Raw genomic sequence first — 20,116 nt, 5'->3', positions numbered from 1 at the left:
TAGTTTAACTTTCTGGCAGAGGGTCAGGGTTCCCTGAGGCAGGCCATTATGTATGATTATAATAACAAAAGCAACGAAAAGCAAAGGTTAAAATCAAAGAAACAGATCCAACATGGAGTCAAAATTGGCTCTTCCCTGTTACCATATCTTGACCATATATAGCAAACTTATTACCAAAAATGGTTTACTCTAAAGTTTAGCTATATAGGTTACATAAAAGTTTTTAAATAGATCTGTTTCTTTGTACAGAATTTTTAAATTCATAGAAAAAATCGTTATTAAATGTGATTTTTATGAAAAACTTGCTATTGAAAGTAGGTGATTGAATTGTGTCCTTTTAGGAAAGGACACAGTTTTACAAAATTAGAGATTATCATGATGCCTAATAAGCAATTAAATTTTTCTTATAGAAGTATTAATACTTTAGAAAATATTAAAGTGATTATTTAAGGAAATAACATTTCGCAAGCCATCCATTGTTTTGATTCTAATTGTCCTTTGGATTATCACTACTTTTTTACAAACAAAAACAAAAAAAACCTAATCTTCCTTGTTTGCCAAAGATGATTTTAATAGCATGAAATCAATATGTTAAATGTATCTCTTTCAAGCACTCACGTAGTATCAGTGGGTTTTAACATATTTGTTTAAGAATGCCTCAGTTTTATCTTTGCTCAAAATTATCTTTCAAAACAAACATAGCGAATAAACTACTGACCGAACATTGCTTTCTAATGGAAGAAAAAGCATTGTGTGTGTGTGTGTGTGTGTGTGTGTCCATCAGTGCCTGCAGAGAGAGGGTGGGAGACAGAGGTAGAGAGTTGATACTACTTCCTAAATGGGAGGAAATACGATGTTTCAAATAGCCAATGCATTCACCAAATGTAATTGAATTATTGGAAGTTCTACATTTCTCAGTATAGAAATTTTTTTTTTTTTGGTTGCACCATGTGGCATGTGGGATTTCAGTTCCCCAAACGGGGATCAAACCCACACCCCCTACATTGGAAGGGCGGAGTCTTAACCACTGGACCACGAGGGAAGTCCCAATATCAGAATATTTTGAAAGAGTTAAAACCATTTGTGCTCTTCTCTGACCTGAATTTAACTAACATTCCTGGGCAAAGAATGTTAAGAATGTTTGGTGAGCTTTGACAAGTCCTTATATCTGTGAATTAACTTATATTATAGCTGATAATAATGGCGTTTGTTTAAGCAGTTGTTAAACACTAAGTACATATTGAGCATACCTGTCAGGACTCTGAAATTACAAATGACAGAAACTTACTTCAAACTGGCTTAAGCCAAGAAGAGAATGTATAACTAAACATTTTAGCATGGATGGAATCCAGGCAGGGGTGGATCCAGGTCCTCAAATGATGACATTAGAATTCAGTCTTTCTTCCCATCCATTAGCTCTGCTTTCCCCAGTGGCTTCATTCTTTAGCAACTCTCTCTATGTGGTGCCCCCCAAAGTGCTAGATTTACAAATATCAAAGCTAGCAATCCTACATTTTCCACTTTCCCCAAAGTACTAACAAAACTACCAGAATTAAGGCTCATCAACTTATCTTGGGTTACAGAGGTTACAGTCTTCATGCAAACTACATGGACTAAAAATGGGAAAAGATGATTTGCCAAAGGAAAATTGAGATAGGTTCCCAATGGAGCAAGAAAAGCAACACATAGCCACAACTATTGGCTTCTCCAGTTGTACTTCCCAAACTTTACAACAAATTGACTCCACATAGGATCAGAAATCATCTATTTTTCTTCCTGTACTTCTCCAACCCTTCCTCCCCACGCTTTTTTTTTTTTTTTTGCCTATATTTGGATAATCTTATATTTTATTTTCTTCTTTTTTATTTTAGTGTGATAAGAACACTTAACATGAGATCTACCCTCTTAACAGATTTTTAAAGTGTACAATACAGTATTTTTGTACAGATGATCTCTAGAACTTGCTCATTTTGTATAACTGAAATTTTGTACCTGTTGGTTAACAGCTCCCTCCTTCCTTTTTTTCCAATCCCTGACAACTACAATTCTATTCTTTGCGTCCATGAGTTTGGTTATTTTAGATACTTCATGTAAGTGGAATCATGCAATATTTGTGCTTTTGTGACTGACTTATTTCATTTAGCATAATGTCCTCCAGGTTCATCGATGTTGTTGCATGCATAGGATTTCCTTCTTTTTTAAGGCTGAATAATATTCCATTGTATATATATACCAATTTTTTAATACATTCATGCATTGATGCACATTTTGGTTGTTTCCATATTTTGACTTTTGTGAATAGTGCTGCAGTGAACATGGGAATGCTAATATCTCTTTGAGCTCCTGATTTTGGATAAATACCTAGAAGTAGGATTGCTGGATCATATGGTAGTTCTTTTTTAATTTTTTGAGGAACCGCCATACTGTTTTCCATAACAGCTGCACCATTTTGCATTCCCACCAACAGTGCACAACAGTTCCAGTTTCACGACAACCTTGTCAGTGTTTGTTGTCATTTGTTTTTCTGGTAATAACCATTCTAACAGGTGTGAGGTAATATCTCATTGTGGTTTTGATTTGCAATTTCCCTGGTGATTAGTAACATTGAGTAATGTTACACTTTTTGTTATCAGTTTTCCTCTATTAGCTTTTTAATTTTATAATCTTGTTATTCTTTTAGTAATTAACTTAGAGATTCCAGTATGCCTTTCTGACTTACTATAATTTACCATGAATTGGCACTTTTACTGCTCTCCAAACTTTACTCTAAATTAACTTATTAAAGTCTAATGTGAATTAGTATTTTAGCACCTCATGAACAATATAAAAATGTTTTAATAGTATAATTCCATTTACCTCCCCGTTATGACTTTTGTGCTGTTAGGCCTTTTGACTCTGTCCATGTCTTTTGTACTTTTTCCACGTTTTCTGTATTAATACCCTTTTTTCTCTCTGCACTTCAGTCTGAATGTTTTCCACTGATATCTTGCAGCTAATTAGCACTCTGTTCTATTTCTTTTTTTCCTTTTAATTTGTTTTGATTGATTGATTGAAGTAGAGTTGATTTACAATGTTTTGTTAGTTTCAGGTATACAGCAAAGTGATTCAGTTTTATTTTTTTTTCAGATTATTTTCCATTATGAGTTATTACAAGATATTGAATATAGTTCCCTATGCTGTCCAGTAAATCCTTGTTACTTAACCATTTTATATATAGTAGTTTGTATCTGTTAATCCCATACTCCTAATTTATCCCTTCTCCCCTCCCTTTTCTTTTTGGTAACCATAAGTTTGCTTTCTATATCTGTGAGTCTATTTCTTTTTGTATATAGATTCATTTGTATTATTTTTTGGATTCCACGTATAAGTGATATCATACAATATTTGTCTTTCTCTGGCTTACTTCACTTAGGATGGTATTCTCTAGGTCCATCCATGTTGCTGCAAATGACAATATTTCATTATTTTTTATGGCTAAATTATATTTCACTGTGTGTGTATACCACCTCTTTTTTTTAAAAAAAATTTATTGGAATATAATTGATTCACAATATTGTCTTAGTTTCTGCTGTACAGCAAAGTGAGTCAGTTATACATACATGTATAACCACTCTTTTTTAGATTCTATTCCCATATAGGTCATTACAGAGTATTGAATAAAGTTCCCTGTACATGCCACATCTTCTTAACCCAATTGTCTGTTGATGGGCACTTGGGTTGTTTTTGTGTCTTGCCTATTGTATATAGTTCTACTATGCTGTTCTGCTATTTTTAATTTGCTTTTAAAACTTATCTTTTGGAATCTCAGTATATTTTTCAGTTCTGAAATTTTTATTTGATTAAAAAAAAATGGAGTCCATGTTTCTGGTGCAATTCTCCATGTTTTTTCTTTATCATCTTAAATGTGTCACTCCTAATCTCTGTTTCATAATTCCACTATCTGAATCACTATAGGTCTCTTTTTATCATTTACTGTTTCTTTGTTTGTTTTTGGTTGTTTGGGTCTACTGGTTTAGTAGGCCTCACAGTCCTACTGTGGATAAAAATTATAGAGGCTCTGGAAGATGTTTTCTATTTCCAAAGAGAGTTAAGTTTTCTAACAGGCAGATAGAATGCTATCAGATTGCCTTGATTGTGTTAGGGTCTGGTTTTAGGCTTTTTAGTCTGGTCTGTTTCACTTATGTCCTTATTCCTGGGGTCTTACCTGAAAGTTTGGGGTGCTTACCAAAGCATTTCTACTTTGATAAGACTTGAACTCCAACCTTTGTCTTCTCAACATCATGTAGCTTCTCTGATCCCTCTGTTCACTGCTCAGCTCATTAGCCTTTAAGCTACTGTTCTTTCCTGAATTTGTTGGAATTTCACTACACACATGCCATTTAGAAGTCAACTGATGACTCAGGGAAAGTGCATGCAGATTTTTGGATTTGCTTCTCTGTAATACCCTTCTTTCCAGGTCTAGCCTCTCAAGTTCCTGCTCTTTGGGCATCCACAAACTCCAACCTCTGTTTCCATAGCCTAGTAAAAAACCACTTTTTTTTTATATCTTACATCTCTGTGCCATGATTCAACAATTGCCCTAAGAAGAAAAGTCAAGGTAAATGCAGAGCTTACCTAGCTCTGCTCTGTTCTTCCAGATATCACAGTCCCTTCAGTCCAGCTTGTATTGCTGTTGTTTAATGCTGGCTATTTCTAAAAATCTCTTTTGTCTGACTTTTACAGTTTCTAGACTATAGGAAGATAGTCTAAAACAACTTGTTCTGTCATGATCACAACCAATTTTGACTTAAAATTCTCCCTCAGTAACATTTTCTAATTGAGGTATAATATTTATAATATAAAATTTTATAATATATATAAAATTTATAATAAGTTTGAGGTGTACAACGTAATGATTCAAAATTTTTCTAGATTATATTTCATTTATAGTTATTATAAAGTACTGGCTATATTCCCTACACTGTACAATATATCCTTATAGCTTATTTATTTTATACATTGTTGTTTGTACCTCTTAATTCCATACCCCCTCTCTTGCCCCTGCTCCCTTCTCTCTCCTCACTGGTAACGAGTAGTTTGTTCTTTATATCTGTGAGTCTGTTTCTTTTTTGTTGTATTCACTAGTTTGTTTTATTTTTTAGATCGTACATATAAATGTTAACATACAGTTTTTGTCTTTCTCTGTCTGACATTTCACTAAGCGTAATACCCTCTAAGTCCATCCATGTTGTTGCAAATGGCAAATTTTCATTCTTTTTAATGGCTGAGTAGTATCCCATTGTGTGTGTGTGGCATGTGTATGTGTACATATATATATGTACATATATATATGTGTGTATATATATATATATATATATATACACCACATCTTCTTTACCCATTCATCTGTTGATGGACACTTAGGTTACTTCCATATCTTGGCTATTGTAGATAATGCTACTGTGAACATTGAGGTGCGTGTATCTTTTTGAATTAGTGTTTTCATTTTCTTTGGACATATACCCAAGAGTGGAATTGCTGGGTCATATGGTAGTTGTACTTTTAGTTTTTTGAGGAACCTTTATACTGTTTGCCACAGTGGCTGCACCAGTTTACATTCCCAGCAACAGAGTACAGGGTTCCCTTTTCTCCACATCCTTGCCAACATTTGTTATTTGTGGTATTTTTGATGATAGTTGTTCTAACAGGTGTGAAGTCATATCACATTGTGGTTTTGATTTGCATTTTTCTGATGACTAGTGATCTTGAATATCTTTTCATGTGCCTGTTGGCCATCTGTATATCTTCTTTGGAAAATTGTCTCTTGACATCTTCTGCCCATTTTTGTAATCGGGTTGTTTGTTTTTTTGATATTGAGTTGTATGAATTGTTTATATATTTGAATTTTAACCCCTCTGTAAATTTTTTTTGAAGTCTTTGTTGAATTTGTTACAATATTGCTTCTGTTTTATGTTTTGGTTTTTTGGCCGTGAGGCATGTGGGATCTTAGCTCCCCCTCCAGGGATCGAACCCACACCCCCTGCATTGGAAGGTGAAGTCTTAACCACTGGACCACCAAGGAAGTCCCCCCTCTGTAACATTTTAATGGTCATGTTCTTTTTAAATTTTTCTCTACTTCGTCAGTTTTCTTTTATAATATTGGGGATAATTTTAGATACAATTATAAAGCGTCTGACTGTTGTGAAGATTATAATGAGAATTATATCATGGCTTTTTCTAAATCACTTTCTGTATGCTGACATTTGCTTATAAATCAAAACAAGAGCCACAATAATCTATGGCTTTTTAAAATTTAATCTATTCTCTTTTTTTAAATTGAGTTAAAATTGACATATTTCAGGTGTACAATGTAGTCATTTGATATTTGTGTATATTGCAAAATGATCACCTCAATAAGTCTAGTTAACATTTGTCGTTCTTATATTAAACTAGCTATGCTTTTATCCATATCTTTCTCATTTATACTAGAGTTTACCTTCCTTGAAATAATTGGGACTCACATTTGTATGATACTTTAGAGTTTGTAAACAGCTACCATATCCATTATAGTCTCATTTGATTCTCATGACAACCTGTTAGGTTTGTAAATATTATTATTTTTCAAATGATGAAACTGAGGCTAAGAATGTTAGAGAGACTTAGGTAGTAAATTATTGAGCAAGAACTTGAATATACTACTTCCTAATTCCAAATCGTATTCAATCCTTTAAAAATACTTGGAGTTTAATGTTTAAATAGGCTTACAGAAAAATATATACAACTTCTTTACCTCAGTAGACTATTTATAGATATTCCCTACTCCTTTACCTAATTAGTTTTTACAGTAGTTTTAATTAATACATGGATAATTTGCTTTAGGATATCCTGTTTTCTACATCCTCTATTTCCTAATTAATTGTTAATGTTTCTATACAAGCTTTTTTTTATAGAAACATTTTTTACTTCTGAATAAATTTTTCATTTACTCTGCTTTATTTAGTCATTCTTCTGTTTTATTACCACTAAGGTAATAAAAGTTAACTTTTTTAAAAGTTCTTTTCTTTTCTTTTTCTTTCTTTTTGGGCGCACAGTGCGGCATTTGGGATCTTAGTTCCCTGACCAGGGATTGAACCTGCACCCCCTGCAGCTGAAGCACGGAGTCTTAACCACTGGATCACTGGGGAAGTCCCAAAAGTTATTTTCTTAGGATGAATTTCCAGGACAGGACTGCTGGGTCAGAGGATGTACTAGTTTGTAGGCCTTCAATGTATTGGTCCAAGTTACTTTTATTTTTATTCGTGTCTTCAAGTTATTGGCAAGTCTATCTATCCTAGTATCTGTCATACTCAGGAATCATACTTTTAATTTCTTTACTAGGATCCTGAATTTTAATATCCAAGTTTGTCATTTTGTATGATCCCTTAGCCCTAATGTACACTTACACATCCATTTCTCTGTCTGCTCAGTGCTGATAACTCTTGGGAAAGAGCTGGGCATATATCACATCAAGGCTTTTCTTAACGTAGTTATTATTAAGCTTGTTTTTAAGTATATGACTTAATCCACCTCAGAAAATTGGATTTATACAGAAGAAACTTATTTTAAAAGTTGGAAAGGAAGTCCTGTTCCTTTGCAAATTAAGTTTGATGACTTTTATTTAATAAATGTTTGATATTTTGTTATGTGCAGGCATTTTCCTTTGAAGAAGAACCCAGCTTACTCTCACTTGAAACAGTTCACCTGGGTGATGGAAACATTTGGTTGTCGTTTTAATGAATGCTAGGGAAGAAAGGATCACAAGAGATCTCTTCAGTGTGCACACAGGCTATCTCTAATACTGTTTGATAAACAGTATCTTAGAAACTTATGTAAAGGGAAAAAGCAAGTAGGAATAGAATCAACCAGTTTTCTGATGAGATTTTTGAGAAATCCTTTTAAAGATATGAACTGTCACAAAATTCATCTGATATTGTGGCACATATAGAAAGTAATTTAATTTAATAACCTTTTATAAATGAAAATGAATTAAGTAATCTCTATAAGATGTTTGGTTACCCGAGACTAAGGATAAATGTCCTTTAAAGGGTAGGGATATAAGGAGTGAGTGACTGTGTGTTTATGTTTCTGTGTGTGTGTGTGTGTGTGTGTGCACACGCAGGTGTGCATGCATATGTGCTCATGTACAGGTACCCATGGTGTTCACTTTGTGTGAATATACTGAGATCCTGTCCACATGGTTTGCAGTCCTCAGGAAAACCTTTGACCTACTGTGTTTCGTTTCCTCTCAAAATATTCAAATTAGCAGACCCTTTCTTAATATTGCTTAATATCACCCTGGGACTCTTGGGCTTCCCTTCATTGATTAGTTTTCTGAGGCCAAGTTTCATTGTTTTGGATGAACATTTTGGATGTAGATACCTTATACCTGACTCCTCTTTTAAATAATCCATCCCATTTGCCCATTAAACACAGTTGTGTTTTTTCAGACCATGCCCCAGTTCCTAGTTAATATCTAATTGTAGCCATGGAGCATTCTTTCAGCTCTTCACACATGCAAACATGGCATTATTGGGATGTTTAGCACTTCTCTATGGGAGTGTCAGGTTGTCACGGTATTATTTAGTAAATAAGAGATTTGTTTATGATAAGGACTATTAAAAATTAAAGATTTGTTGCAAGATAAAAGCTTACTATTTTAGTATGTCTATATAATGAAACATTATTCAGCCATAAAAAGGCATGAAGAATTAGTACATGATACAACATAGATGAACCCTGAAAACATTATGGAAAGTGATAAAAGATGTATAAGGCTATGTATTATATGATTCCATTTAAACAGAATGTCTGGAATAGGAACTTTATGAATACAGAAAGTAGAGTAGTGGTTGCCAGGGGCTAGGGGGTAGGTGGAAATGGGAGTGACTGCTAATGGGTATGGGGTTTCTTTTTAGGGTGATGAAAATGTTCTGGAATGAGACAGAGGTAATGGTTGTACAACCTCGTGAATATCCTAAAAACCACTGGGGTTTGTGAGTTATATGTCAATTCTTTTAAAGCTTACTATTTTAAGATAAAGTAACTCTGTGTGAAACCTTAAAAACATGGTTATCACAAAACTAGGGTGCATACTATAATGGATTACATGGTAAATTCACTGTATGACTTTGGGTAAGTTGTTTAACCTCTTTAAGTCTGTTTCTTCATCTTAAAATTGGACTAATATGAATACTTTTATCACAGAGTTGTTTTGAGGACTAAATGTGTTGTAATACCTATAAAGTGCTGGACATAGTGTATTGTGCTTGTGCAGTGCACATAGGGAGTCTTCTTAAATGTAACTAAACATTCAGACTCATGAGTATCGTAGGCCACACCTGGCATGAGGTTTACTTAGAAGGACATTAGGACAGGGAACACAGTTAAGCAGCAGGGCGGCATCCTGCATTAGTAGAATTAGTTCTCCCACCAGTATGCTTCAGTCTACATAGCTAATCAGAGTTATTCTGTTTGGTCCCCAGGCGACAGGTCTGGGACAAGGAAATGAGACTCACATGTGCAGAGGTAGCCGCAGACTCTAAAGGAGAGGAAAACCTTTTATTACAGCTCTATAGACAGAGCTTCCAAGGTCCCTGCAAGGGACATGTCCAGATACAGGAATCACCATACTCACAGAAGCCCAAAGCCAAGACTTCTCCATCAAATATTTATAGTTCATTTGTAGTTTCTCCCAAGTTGATGCAATTTACCCATCAGGTGAATTCATATTTATACGTAGTGTTGCTGAATAACCCAGTTGACGTTGTGTCTTAGTCAGGTTTCTGTTGAAACACAGGCCTTGGAAGTTAAGGGTCCAGTTTTCATGCAGCGGGGAAAGAGGTGTTTTTTTGTTTTGTCTTGTTTTACCCTTTATTCACAGCCTGACACTTATTAAGTGCTCAGTAAATGTACCCATAGGGAACCTTCCAGATCTCTCACGTCCTGTAAAGTAGTGAAACTCTAGCCTATATGTCACATGTCTAAGTTTATTTGTGCTTTATCCTTGCTTTTCTGATATCCTTGTTCTATTCCACACTGCTCACCGTGGCAAAATAGTCCCTTACTTACCAATGTCTCTTCCTGCTTTGCTGTGTTTTTTCAGTCTGAATCATGCACTGACGATGCTATTCCAGGCTCAGAAGTTTTTCAATGGGGGCTGCCCTGAACTGGCCTCAGACTGGTGAAACTTCTCAGTGGTTTGTTTCAAACTGGGGAAAATAATTCCCCCTTTGGATATCCAGAAGGGTCCCAAAGCAGTGTTACTTTGGCCCCATTGTGTTATAAGAGTTTATTTGTTAAGTATTTCTTTAAGTTATTATGTCTGTCTCTTCTCCTAGAATCTGTATGTGTATCCAAAGAGTTGAGTTGGGGATAGTTTTGAGTAATAATTGTTATGTGGTACCCAGGTTTCTTGCTTCTCTCCTTCATCTTGGGCTTATCCTGTCAGACTTCTCAGATTTCTTATTTATTTATATTTTTGGCTGTATTGGGTCTTCGTTTCTGCGCTCGGGCTTTCTCTAGTTGTGTGGAGTGGGGGCTACTCTTCGTTGCAGTGCGCTGGCTTCTCACTGGGGTCGTTTCATTTGTTGCGGACCACAGGCTCTAGGCACATGGGCTTCAGTAGTTGTGGCTCGCGGGCTCTAGAGCGCAGGCTCAGTAGCTATGGCTCATGGGCTTAGTTGCTCTGTGGCCAGACTTCTCAGATCTCAATCCTCCTTTCCCAGAAGTGAATCCTTCAGTACCCTTTGTACCATCAGTTCCCCAAACATATAGAGAAACTTTATTAATATTATGAAGATTACAGAATTGCTTTAATCTTTTGCCTTTATTGCTATGCTCCAACACTAAGAGCATTTTCACTGTTGCTCTTCTTATGCCTTAGCTTAATAATGTCAGTTATCAGCAGCACTCAGAGGTTATTTCTCAAAGCAGAGTTGTTAAGCAAACTGTGACACTATTCGATACATTACTTGAGATGGGAGTACCAGCTGTTCACTGTATTTCAGTTTGCAATTAGAAGGGTACTAAAAGTGCTGATTCTTCTCCTGGGTTTCCATCCTGAGGGCATAGTGCATAGTTCTTAGGGCAAACTCATTTTCTGTAAGCCTGAAGACTAAAATCATAATAATTGCACTTTGTATTTTACAGTGTGTGGACCAGTTGACAAAGATCCAAACTGAATTGCAAGAGACAGTGAAAGATTTAGCTAAAGGCAAAAAGAAGTACTTTGAGACTGAACAGATGGCTCATGCAGTACGAGAGAAAGCTGACATCGAGGCAAAGTATGTGTCTTAGCATTTCTGAAAAAGTGATTATACAAATAAATGTTATTTTTGCCAGTACTTTGTTTTCTGTTAATACAGGGCATAGAGTCATTCTTAGGTTATATTGGTTTCATTGGACCTATAAATGTTACATACTTGAGATAAAATTTTCTTTTATATTAGTTGATTTTTATTTAAATTAATGTAAGCAAAATGGGAATATTTGATCAGTCAGTTTTCACATTAAATTGAATTTTGAAAAGGAAAGAAGACAGATGATCATGGTATTGGAAGCTTAGCAGAAGTCTGGTTAAAGTTGCTATGGTGTCTAAATATCAGGGTTTTAGAGCCTCAATTTTCTCATGCCAGAGTAAATCAGTTGTAGTCGAAAATCCTTGATCCTCAGTATGCCTTTGAAGGACTATGGACGCATCAAGTGAGTAAGACCACTGACCTCAGTATAGAAACCTTGCCCCAGAATTTCTCTTATATGAAGTTCTAACGTATATAATTTTTAATGTATGCTTTAGGAACTGTGTGTGAATTTTACTTTCAATATATGTAAATTAAAAGTCCTTTATTTTGAGAATAATTAGGAAAAGAAGGAACTGGCAGTTTATAACAAAGAAATGCAAAGCTAGCAGTAGAGATTTTTGCAATGACAACTTGAGGAAAGATGAAAATTTTTTAAGAAAAAATAAACCTGTGTTATAGAATGGGATTCTGAAGATGTCTCTGAGGAAAGGTGAGACTCCCGTTCAGTGAGCTCACTGATGGAAAATGTAGGAGTTTGAACGCCTAGTCATGAAATCAGAAAGGTTATGAACACTTGTACAGACTAGGAAGGAGTCAGGGTTGTCTTTCTAATATACTTTTTTATCTGCAGGAAATTAAGCAATCTCATAGGCATCTTGTGAAAATTTAGGGGCTCCTGGAAAGTTTATTTTGTCCCAAGGGATGTCCCAAATGAATACTCATAAAGTGTTTAATGTTACTGGAAAACATATTTAATATTTCCCTAACTTAGTTTATCTTTATTATTTTATTTTTATAAGCATACAAATATTTCCTGTACTTTCATAGAGTCAGTGAACCCATCTTCCCAGTTAGACCTGAAGTTTTTAGATGAGGTGCTTTCCGTTAGGAATATCCTTTCATGGTGGTTCTTAAGAACTTGTTTTTTAAAATGCTCAGGGATTCTAGAACAGAGAATTGACAGATTTGTAGAGCATATATAAGTACCTACTTTAGCCAAGGTCCACAGGGTGAAAATGAGGACAATTGTGGGGCTGTTCCTGAGAAGTGTGGATTTGACAGGGTCTAATTCACAGGTGCTGATAACAAGAAACTGCCTTCAAATATAGCCCAGATTCAAAGGGGATACAGCAAATTAGACATTTAATTCAATGTGTAACTTTTCTGGAAAATTAATTCTACAACAGAGAGAGAAATGCCTCTTTATCTTAATTCACTCACTAAGTGTTTATTGAATGATTACTCTATATCGGGTACTATGGATACAGAGATGAGGTAGATAAGTTTTGCCCTCAAGAAGTTTAAAGCCTAGAATTAAAAACAAACGTGTTTTAAAGTAGATTTATGATTTGTTTATTCACGGTAAACTTAAAGAAGTTAAGTACCTAAAGTCACTCACCTAGTAATTAATTTATTTTAGTAGTTGTGTGAAAACACTTTTATGTAAGCATAGAAAATAGATTAATTTTGCCTAATGAAAAAGGAAACCTTTATAGAAAAAAGTGATGTTTGGACACAGTTCTGAAGAATGGTTTTTCTAAGTAGAGATGAGGGCTTCCCTGGTGGCGCAGTGGTTGAGAGTCCGCCTGCCGATGCAGGGGACACGGGTTCGTGCCCCGGTCCGGAAAGATCCCACATGCTGCGGAGCGGCTGGGCTCCTGAGCCATGCGCGTCTGCAACCACAACCACAAAAAAAAGTTTGTAGCTAAGTCGAGATGAGAAGGAAGATCAGGAAGGGGAATGAAAACTGGGCTGTATATATTGGGTTGACCAAAAAGTTCCTTCGGGTTTTTCCGTAAGATGTTACGGAAAAACCCAACCGAACATTTTGGCCAACCCAATAGTTTTTTTATTTTTATTTTTTTGTGTGGTACGCGGGCCTCTCACTGTTGTGGCCTCTCCGGTTGCGGAGCACAGGCTCCGGATGTGCAGGCCCAGCGGCCATGGCTCACGGGCCCGGCCGCTCCGCAGCACGTGGGATCCTCCTGGACGCGGGCACGAACCCGTGTCCCCTGCATCGGCAGGCGGACTCTCAACCACTGCGCCACCAGGGAAGCCCTAACCCAATCGTTTTGATAGGTGATTTGACAGATAGAGATGTGTACATTAGGAGAGAGCATAGAAGGAAGGATACAGTTTGAAGGGATGGCTGAGTTCCACTTTGAATATGTATGTTCTGATAAATATGTGGGACCGTGGGGATTTGGTAGAGGGTTATATATCTGACTCTCAGATGAGAATTTGGGCCTGAAGATCTTGCTTTGGGGGTCAGTTGCATATCAGATGATAGTTAAAGAGATGAAAAAAATCATATATAAAATGAGATGAGAAGTTGAGTTTGGAAACCTAAGGAACATTAACATATGGAAGGTAGGTGAGGAAGAGGAGTATGTAGTATGGTTCATTGTATGTATTTTGTTTGCTCTAGATAATAATCTTTGAGGGCAGGAACTGTATTATTTTACCTATTACTAGTACCTTCTTTATTACCACAAAAGGATTGTATGAGGATTAGAAAATGAAGCAGAAGCCAGAGATTTGAATCCTTATATTGGAAAATCCAGATGCAACTCAGACTATTTAGATAATGGCTACAAAAAAAGTCGAAATGAGTATACCCCAAACAGAGTCTTTCTTAACCCTGAACAAGCGCTCTCAGATTTTAAAGTCTGTGGCCTTTGCTTTTCTAGATCAAAATGAATAGGACCCCCATCAAATATGAATATGGCAAGGTAGAAAAATAGCAGGAGTCTCTTAGACCCAGCTTTTTTTTTAGTAGTGGAGTAGTTGGAATGCATGTTTGTACGTACGTCCTTGAATGTTTCTCTCTTGCTAGAAAGTTGAGGGCTGCTTTTTCTGTCCTCACATTTGCTCTGCAGAGACTGGCTTGCTCTGTCTTCCAATACCAAACGGTCTGCAACTTTATTTCATATTATGGCATAGCTTCCAGCACATTCATTGACTTTTCCCATGGCAATCACCATGACACTGCAGTCAAGACAAACATTGCAGCTTCAGAAATTACTGGTTGTGGGGAATGTTGGTTGTTCCTTAGCATTTTTCTCCTTATGGTTCTCTCTAGTTGTTTGCATAAAGCCAAGATATTTTAATTACTGATTGTTAGATTATGGTTCCCCTCCCGAGCTGAGAGGGATTGAGGGAAATAAGGACACCAGAAAAGAGAAGCTTAAATAGAACAAAATCATATTAGGGCAGAAAGTCCAAGGGCTTTATCTCTGTGTTCTGAATACTATAGATATGTTAAGAGTGGAGGGAGCACATAGGCAGGCACCCAAACAAGAAGAACTTTTAATGGGAGATGTGATGGAATTAAGGTCTTTGTAGAGCCTGGTCAGTATCATACAGTAGATTGCATTCCTGGCATTGGCACATTCCTGGCACATTCCTGGCACATGGCCCTGAAAGCCTGCTAATCTTTGTCTCCATAGGTTGGTTATCCATGGGCTTCTTTTAAGCTTCCTTGCGGAAATTAAAGTATGTGCAATTGTATGATACTGGGAATAATCTATAGTTTGTTGACTCTTGTTTATTAGGAGATACCAACATATTGGATTCGTCAAATTGTATTTTTGTCATTCAGGATATTTTAATTTTATTAATCCCACTATTTTCTGTTTCACCATGATATTAAATTCTTCCTGTAGTAAAATAAAAGAAAATAATCATTGCTTTTGGTTTTCCATTTATTTAGTTCTCTTTTAGAATAGTGTCACGGGGAAAGGTCACTTTTTTAAAAATTTAGTAATTATAATACTTAATCATTTTATTATGATGTAATTTGATAATTTTATTAACATACTTTTCTATTTTTATTATAGATCTAAACTTAGTCTTTTTCAATCAAGAATCAGTTTACAGAAGGCAAGTGTAAAGGTGAGTTTTTGAAAACTGTATTTCACAATTGAGAAACCTTAGCTTAAAAAAAAAAGAATTGGGCCTTTTGAGGGTGCAGTTCAATTATTTCCATCTGATTTCCATTTAGAGAAGCATTTTAAAGTCATTAGGGAAGAACTTTTTTTCCCAGTTCATGAGGGTTTTTCAACTAAGTGTCAGCACTTTGGATACTCCCTGCTTCTCAAGATTGCTTTAGAGATAAGTTTCTATACCTAACCTGCTTAGGTAGCCTGTTGTCTTCAACACTTAGTCCAAGAGACTTTAACAAGTCCATGGGCTTTAGAAAGCTCAATAAAATCCATTTCACTCAGATTTATACCTCTGAGCAGATATGTCGGGCCAGATGGAAGTGAATTTTTCCTGTGGGATCCTCAAGCTGTAGAATACCTGATAAATAAGCTTAGTGACCTACCTTTGTCTGCCTGGCTCCCAACTAGCATGCATTTCTTTTGGCACATTAGGGGGTGCTGATTTTTTTTCAAACTGTTTTCTAACTCCAGCAGATTTACCCAAGTCTTTGAAGATAAGGGACTTACTTAATTTGAGAACCTTTATCTTCCCATCATAATAAAATGAGCAAAACATTATGAAGTTCTCTCAAAAGCTTTGGAAATTCTTAAAGTGTAAATAACAAATATTTGAAAGCACTCTTACTGTGTCAAACAGTTCTAGTCACTGTTTATTTAATTCTTCAATAGTGTTGAAGAATTTTTATATGCATATAAATGTTTCTCTACGTGGTCATCTTTACTCTTGTTGGGGAGCCAACTAAGAGTGGTATCCTCATATGTTTTTCAGTACAGTAACAGTTTGCACTGACTTTTTCTTTTCTCTTACTATGTTTTAGTTAAAAGCCCGGCGATCGGAGTGTAATTCCAAAGCTACCCATGCAAGGAATGATTATCTTCTTACATTAGTGGCAGCAAATGCACACCAGGATCGCTACTATCAAACAGATTTAGTTAACATTATGAAGGTAATACAGCCTTAATATCTGTGGTAATATTGTATCATTAAAGACAAAACAACTCATGAGTTGACTGTTGGGTGTATGGGATTGAGTCTATACAATAGCAGCCAAGCTACCTCTCATTTTGTTGGAATATACTTGGTGTTGTTTAGGTGACCTCTGTTTCATGTAATCTGAATTAATTTTAGCTTAAGAAAATGTTTAAAGCCAAATCATAGTAAAAGATTGTATTATTCCCTAGCAGCAGCTGATATTTACTGTATAGTGGTTATTAATATATGATTATTTTTTAAAAGCTTAGCTTTTTAAAATTTTATCATTTTATGCTTAATTGATAGGTAAACTTGTGCATTAATATTTTATGAGGTGCCTGTGGGTAAAACAAGAGAAAATGTAACTCGTAGTTATATGAAAATGTCTCTACCCTGAAATGTAGGGTTACAGTTTCTTGTATGACAAAATTCGATCTTGGTCTTTCTCTGTTTATACACCTATATGTATCTTTAACTTTAACTCAAGTAAAGGACAAAGGGTGGAGGAGCAGAAAACTTTTTTAACATGCTGCCAGGTTTGCCCTCACTGCTGATAGACAAGTTCTGCTTTGAATTGTATCCCATTCTCTCCTGTTGTCTCAAGGACCCAAACTTTTGATTATTCTATCTTTATTTTCAACCCATCCCTCTCAAATGTATTGTTCTTAATGACTGTCCAACCACATTGCTTTCATTGAATTGCTTGCTTTACGAATCAGAGGTGTTGAGAACGGGGTGCAGCAGGAATGGGCGCTCTTTTTTTTCTGCAGTGCCTTTGGAAAAGAGATAAACTCTGTCCAGAAACTACGAGTTCTTTCCTTGAAAGTAGAGACAGGACATTTACTGGAAACTTTAAGGAAAAATGGAGGGATGGAGAGAGTAAAACTGAACTAAAAAGTATCGTATTGCAAAATTTTTTATTTCCTTTTTGTTTATTGTCTGAAATCCCCTTTCCTGGCTTCTATCCTGTTCTGACTTCTGCTGGTTAGGATACAGGTGGTAAGAGAGACAAGGGATTGTTTTGACATCACAGATGAGAACTCTGCATACATTTTCCCATAAAATGTTGGACCTAAAGGTTTAGACATTTTAGTATCTTATTAGGTGTTACACAGTGCTTCAGACTTACAAGGACCAACTGGAGACTTGGCCTCCCAGTATAACCTGGTGTCTCTAGGGAAATATATATATACTCAGTTTCAAACAACTCCTTTATTAAAAAAGATTTTTAATACAGCTCACATTTAAGTTTGTAATTCCCCATATACCATCTGCTATTACAGCAAAGCTGTTAACTATATACTTTCCCCTTTGCATATTTTTAAATGAACACTGTATTAGTTTAAGCATCAGCAAAAATAAAATCTTTATTTTTTATTATTTTTTATTTTTTTATTTTTTCGGTACGCGGGCCTCTCACTGTTGTGGCCTCTCCCGTTGCGGAGCACAGGCTTAGCAGCCATGGCTCACGGGCCCAGCTGCTCCGCGGCATGTGGGATCCTCCCGGACTGGGGCACAAACCCGTGTCCCCTGCATCAGCAGGCAGACTCTCAACCACTGCACCACCAGGGAAGCCCCATCTTTATGTTTTTTAAATTGAATCCACAGCCAAAAAAGATCTCTTTCCTAAAACCCTATGGTCTTTTATAAACCAGGAAAGGTACAGAAATATTTGGGGGATCTACCCCCTGCCAGGATCAAAGAGGAGGTTAATGGGCCTAGCCAGCAATCAGATTATGTATCTTTGAACTTACTTTGAAGTCCTTATGCACCTAGGCATTTGATCATCATTGGGTAGGTTATGCTTCAGATTACTCGTTTCATGAAACATTAGAGGGTACTGAAATGATTAAAAAAAAAAATAGAGGCAGGAATCCCTCCTATCCCTTAAAAATAGGAAAATATATTCTCAATTTTCATGTTGGTGTGTGTTCATTCATTTTCTTCCGCATGCTTATTCATAGTCTGCAGTATTGGAAAACTCCCATTAATGCTGTTAACTACTTAGTAAGTTTCTGTCATTGAAATGACAGTGGTCCTTTAGCAGCTGTCTTGGTAAGGTCTATTTTCTGGATTTTTGTTAAAGTTATAATGCCTTAAGTAGAATCTTTTTTTAAATATTTATATGAATAGCTTGGAAACAGGAGATTTGAGTCATTGATTTCATCATACACATTTAATAGTCACTTAGAGTGTAGTAGCTATGCTAGGCTTTGGGAAGAAGCAAAAATGAACAAGACACTCTTCTTATCCTCAAAGAGCTCAGTCTAGTCAAAGAGAGAGATACATAGAAATGATTACAAATTAGAATAATGAAATCACTTACTGCCAGAGGACCATGGTTAGTAGTAATAGCAGCTATATATATATTTTTTTGATTGCTTGGTATTATCCTGGCATTATCCTGATCACTTTGGGCATATTATCCTATCTCATTTTCTTCTTTATCCTGGTTAGAGTATATGGTTCATTATTTAAATAACACACTAGCCTATAAATGAAATGAAATGAAATGAAATGAAGTCCCAGCTCTGGATGAACCACTTTCTCTATATCTGCATCTAAGTAGCCAAGCACTGTTGAAGAAAACTTTTCAACAGAACAGATTCATGATTATAAATTAATGTAGAACCAGTATCAAATGGACCCTCAACACTGCTCAGATATCCTACTGTATTTCCCTGGTTGACTTTCTCTACTATTTTCAACAATTTTTTCACCTTTTTCCCTTCTCCTCAAATCTGACTTACCCCTTTTCTTTCACACTTAGCAAGTGGTCTTTCTTCCTAATTTACAGAGAAAATAGAAACCATTAAAAGGGAACTCCATTATTGTCCCATTACAGGCTTCATCTGTGTTCAAGACTCTTCCAAAGAGTCTCAATAACTATCTAAAGATGACTGTTTCACTTCAGCTTTGGATCATATCTCATTCCCTCCTGCCTTCTCAGGGATTTATTAAACAATTGATTATTTTTTTCCTTATATTTCTTGGACGTTCTATTCTTACATTAACAGTTGATAGGATCTTAGTGATGACAGCCCTCAGTATGTCTTGTGTTACTCCTCTAATCTGGATTAATTGCCCTCTGTGTCCCATGTAATGCAGTTATTCTGGGACCTTCCTTTGCCTCTCTCCTATGTTGGATCTCCAGCTGTCTGTATCACATCTTTTTTCTTGGTTTACTTTGTTCTTTGGTGGAATATCCTCCAGTATTTTCTTGAGAAACTGGGCATGGGAGGTAAGTTTTTTGAGATACTGTGTTATAAAGATGTCATTTTTCTGTGCTCACACTTGGGTATAGAATTAAAGGTTAAAAACAATTTTTATTCAAATGTTGAAGACAATTCTTCGTGTTTTCTTGTTTCCTGTGTTGGTACTGAGAACTCCAAACCATCTGATTCTTCATTCTTCATATCTGATCTAGTGTTTTTTCTTTTTAAAAGCTTATGAAATATTATCAATATGTCCTTTGATTCTTAAATTAATTCTTCCCTTTTTTCTCTTTCTAGAATTCTAATTATTAAGATGTTGGACTTAATTATTCTGGAATTCTAATTATTAAGGACTCCTGGCCTAGTCCTTCAACTTTCTTTTTTCTATTATTGTTCTTTGTCATTATGCTCTACTGTCTGGGATACCTCTTCAGCTTTATAGTTCAA

General features: G+C 35.8%; 1 protein-coding gene across 4 annotated transcripts in view; it reads left to right on the top strand.

The window, feature by feature from the left end:
* FCHSD2 (FCH and double SH3 domains 2) overlaps positions 1–20,116 on the top strand; it is a 292,291-nt gene that overhangs the window by 132,003 nt on the left and 140,172 nt on the right. For all 4 annotated transcript variants that reach the window (XM_067750247.1, XM_067750245.1, XM_067750246.1 and 1 more), the window contains exons 6-8: positions 11,167–11,300; positions 15,377–15,431; positions 16,300–16,428. In XM_067750247.1, the coding sequence (XP_067606348.1) occupies positions 11,167–11,300; positions 15,377–15,431; positions 16,300–16,428 (318 nt within the window). The remainder of the gene's footprint in view (positions 1–11,166; positions 11,301–15,376; positions 15,432–16,299; positions 16,429–20,116) is intronic.

Source organism: Pseudorca crassidens, chromosome 9, assembly GCF_039906515.1.
Source record: "Pseudorca crassidens isolate mPseCra1 chromosome 9, mPseCra1.hap1, whole genome shotgun sequence".
NCBI lineage: Eukaryota > Metazoa > Chordata > Mammalia > Artiodactyla > Delphinidae > Pseudorca > Pseudorca crassidens.
Note: the sequence above shows the minus strand (reverse complement) of the source record. Positions and strands in the feature narration are given on the sequence as shown.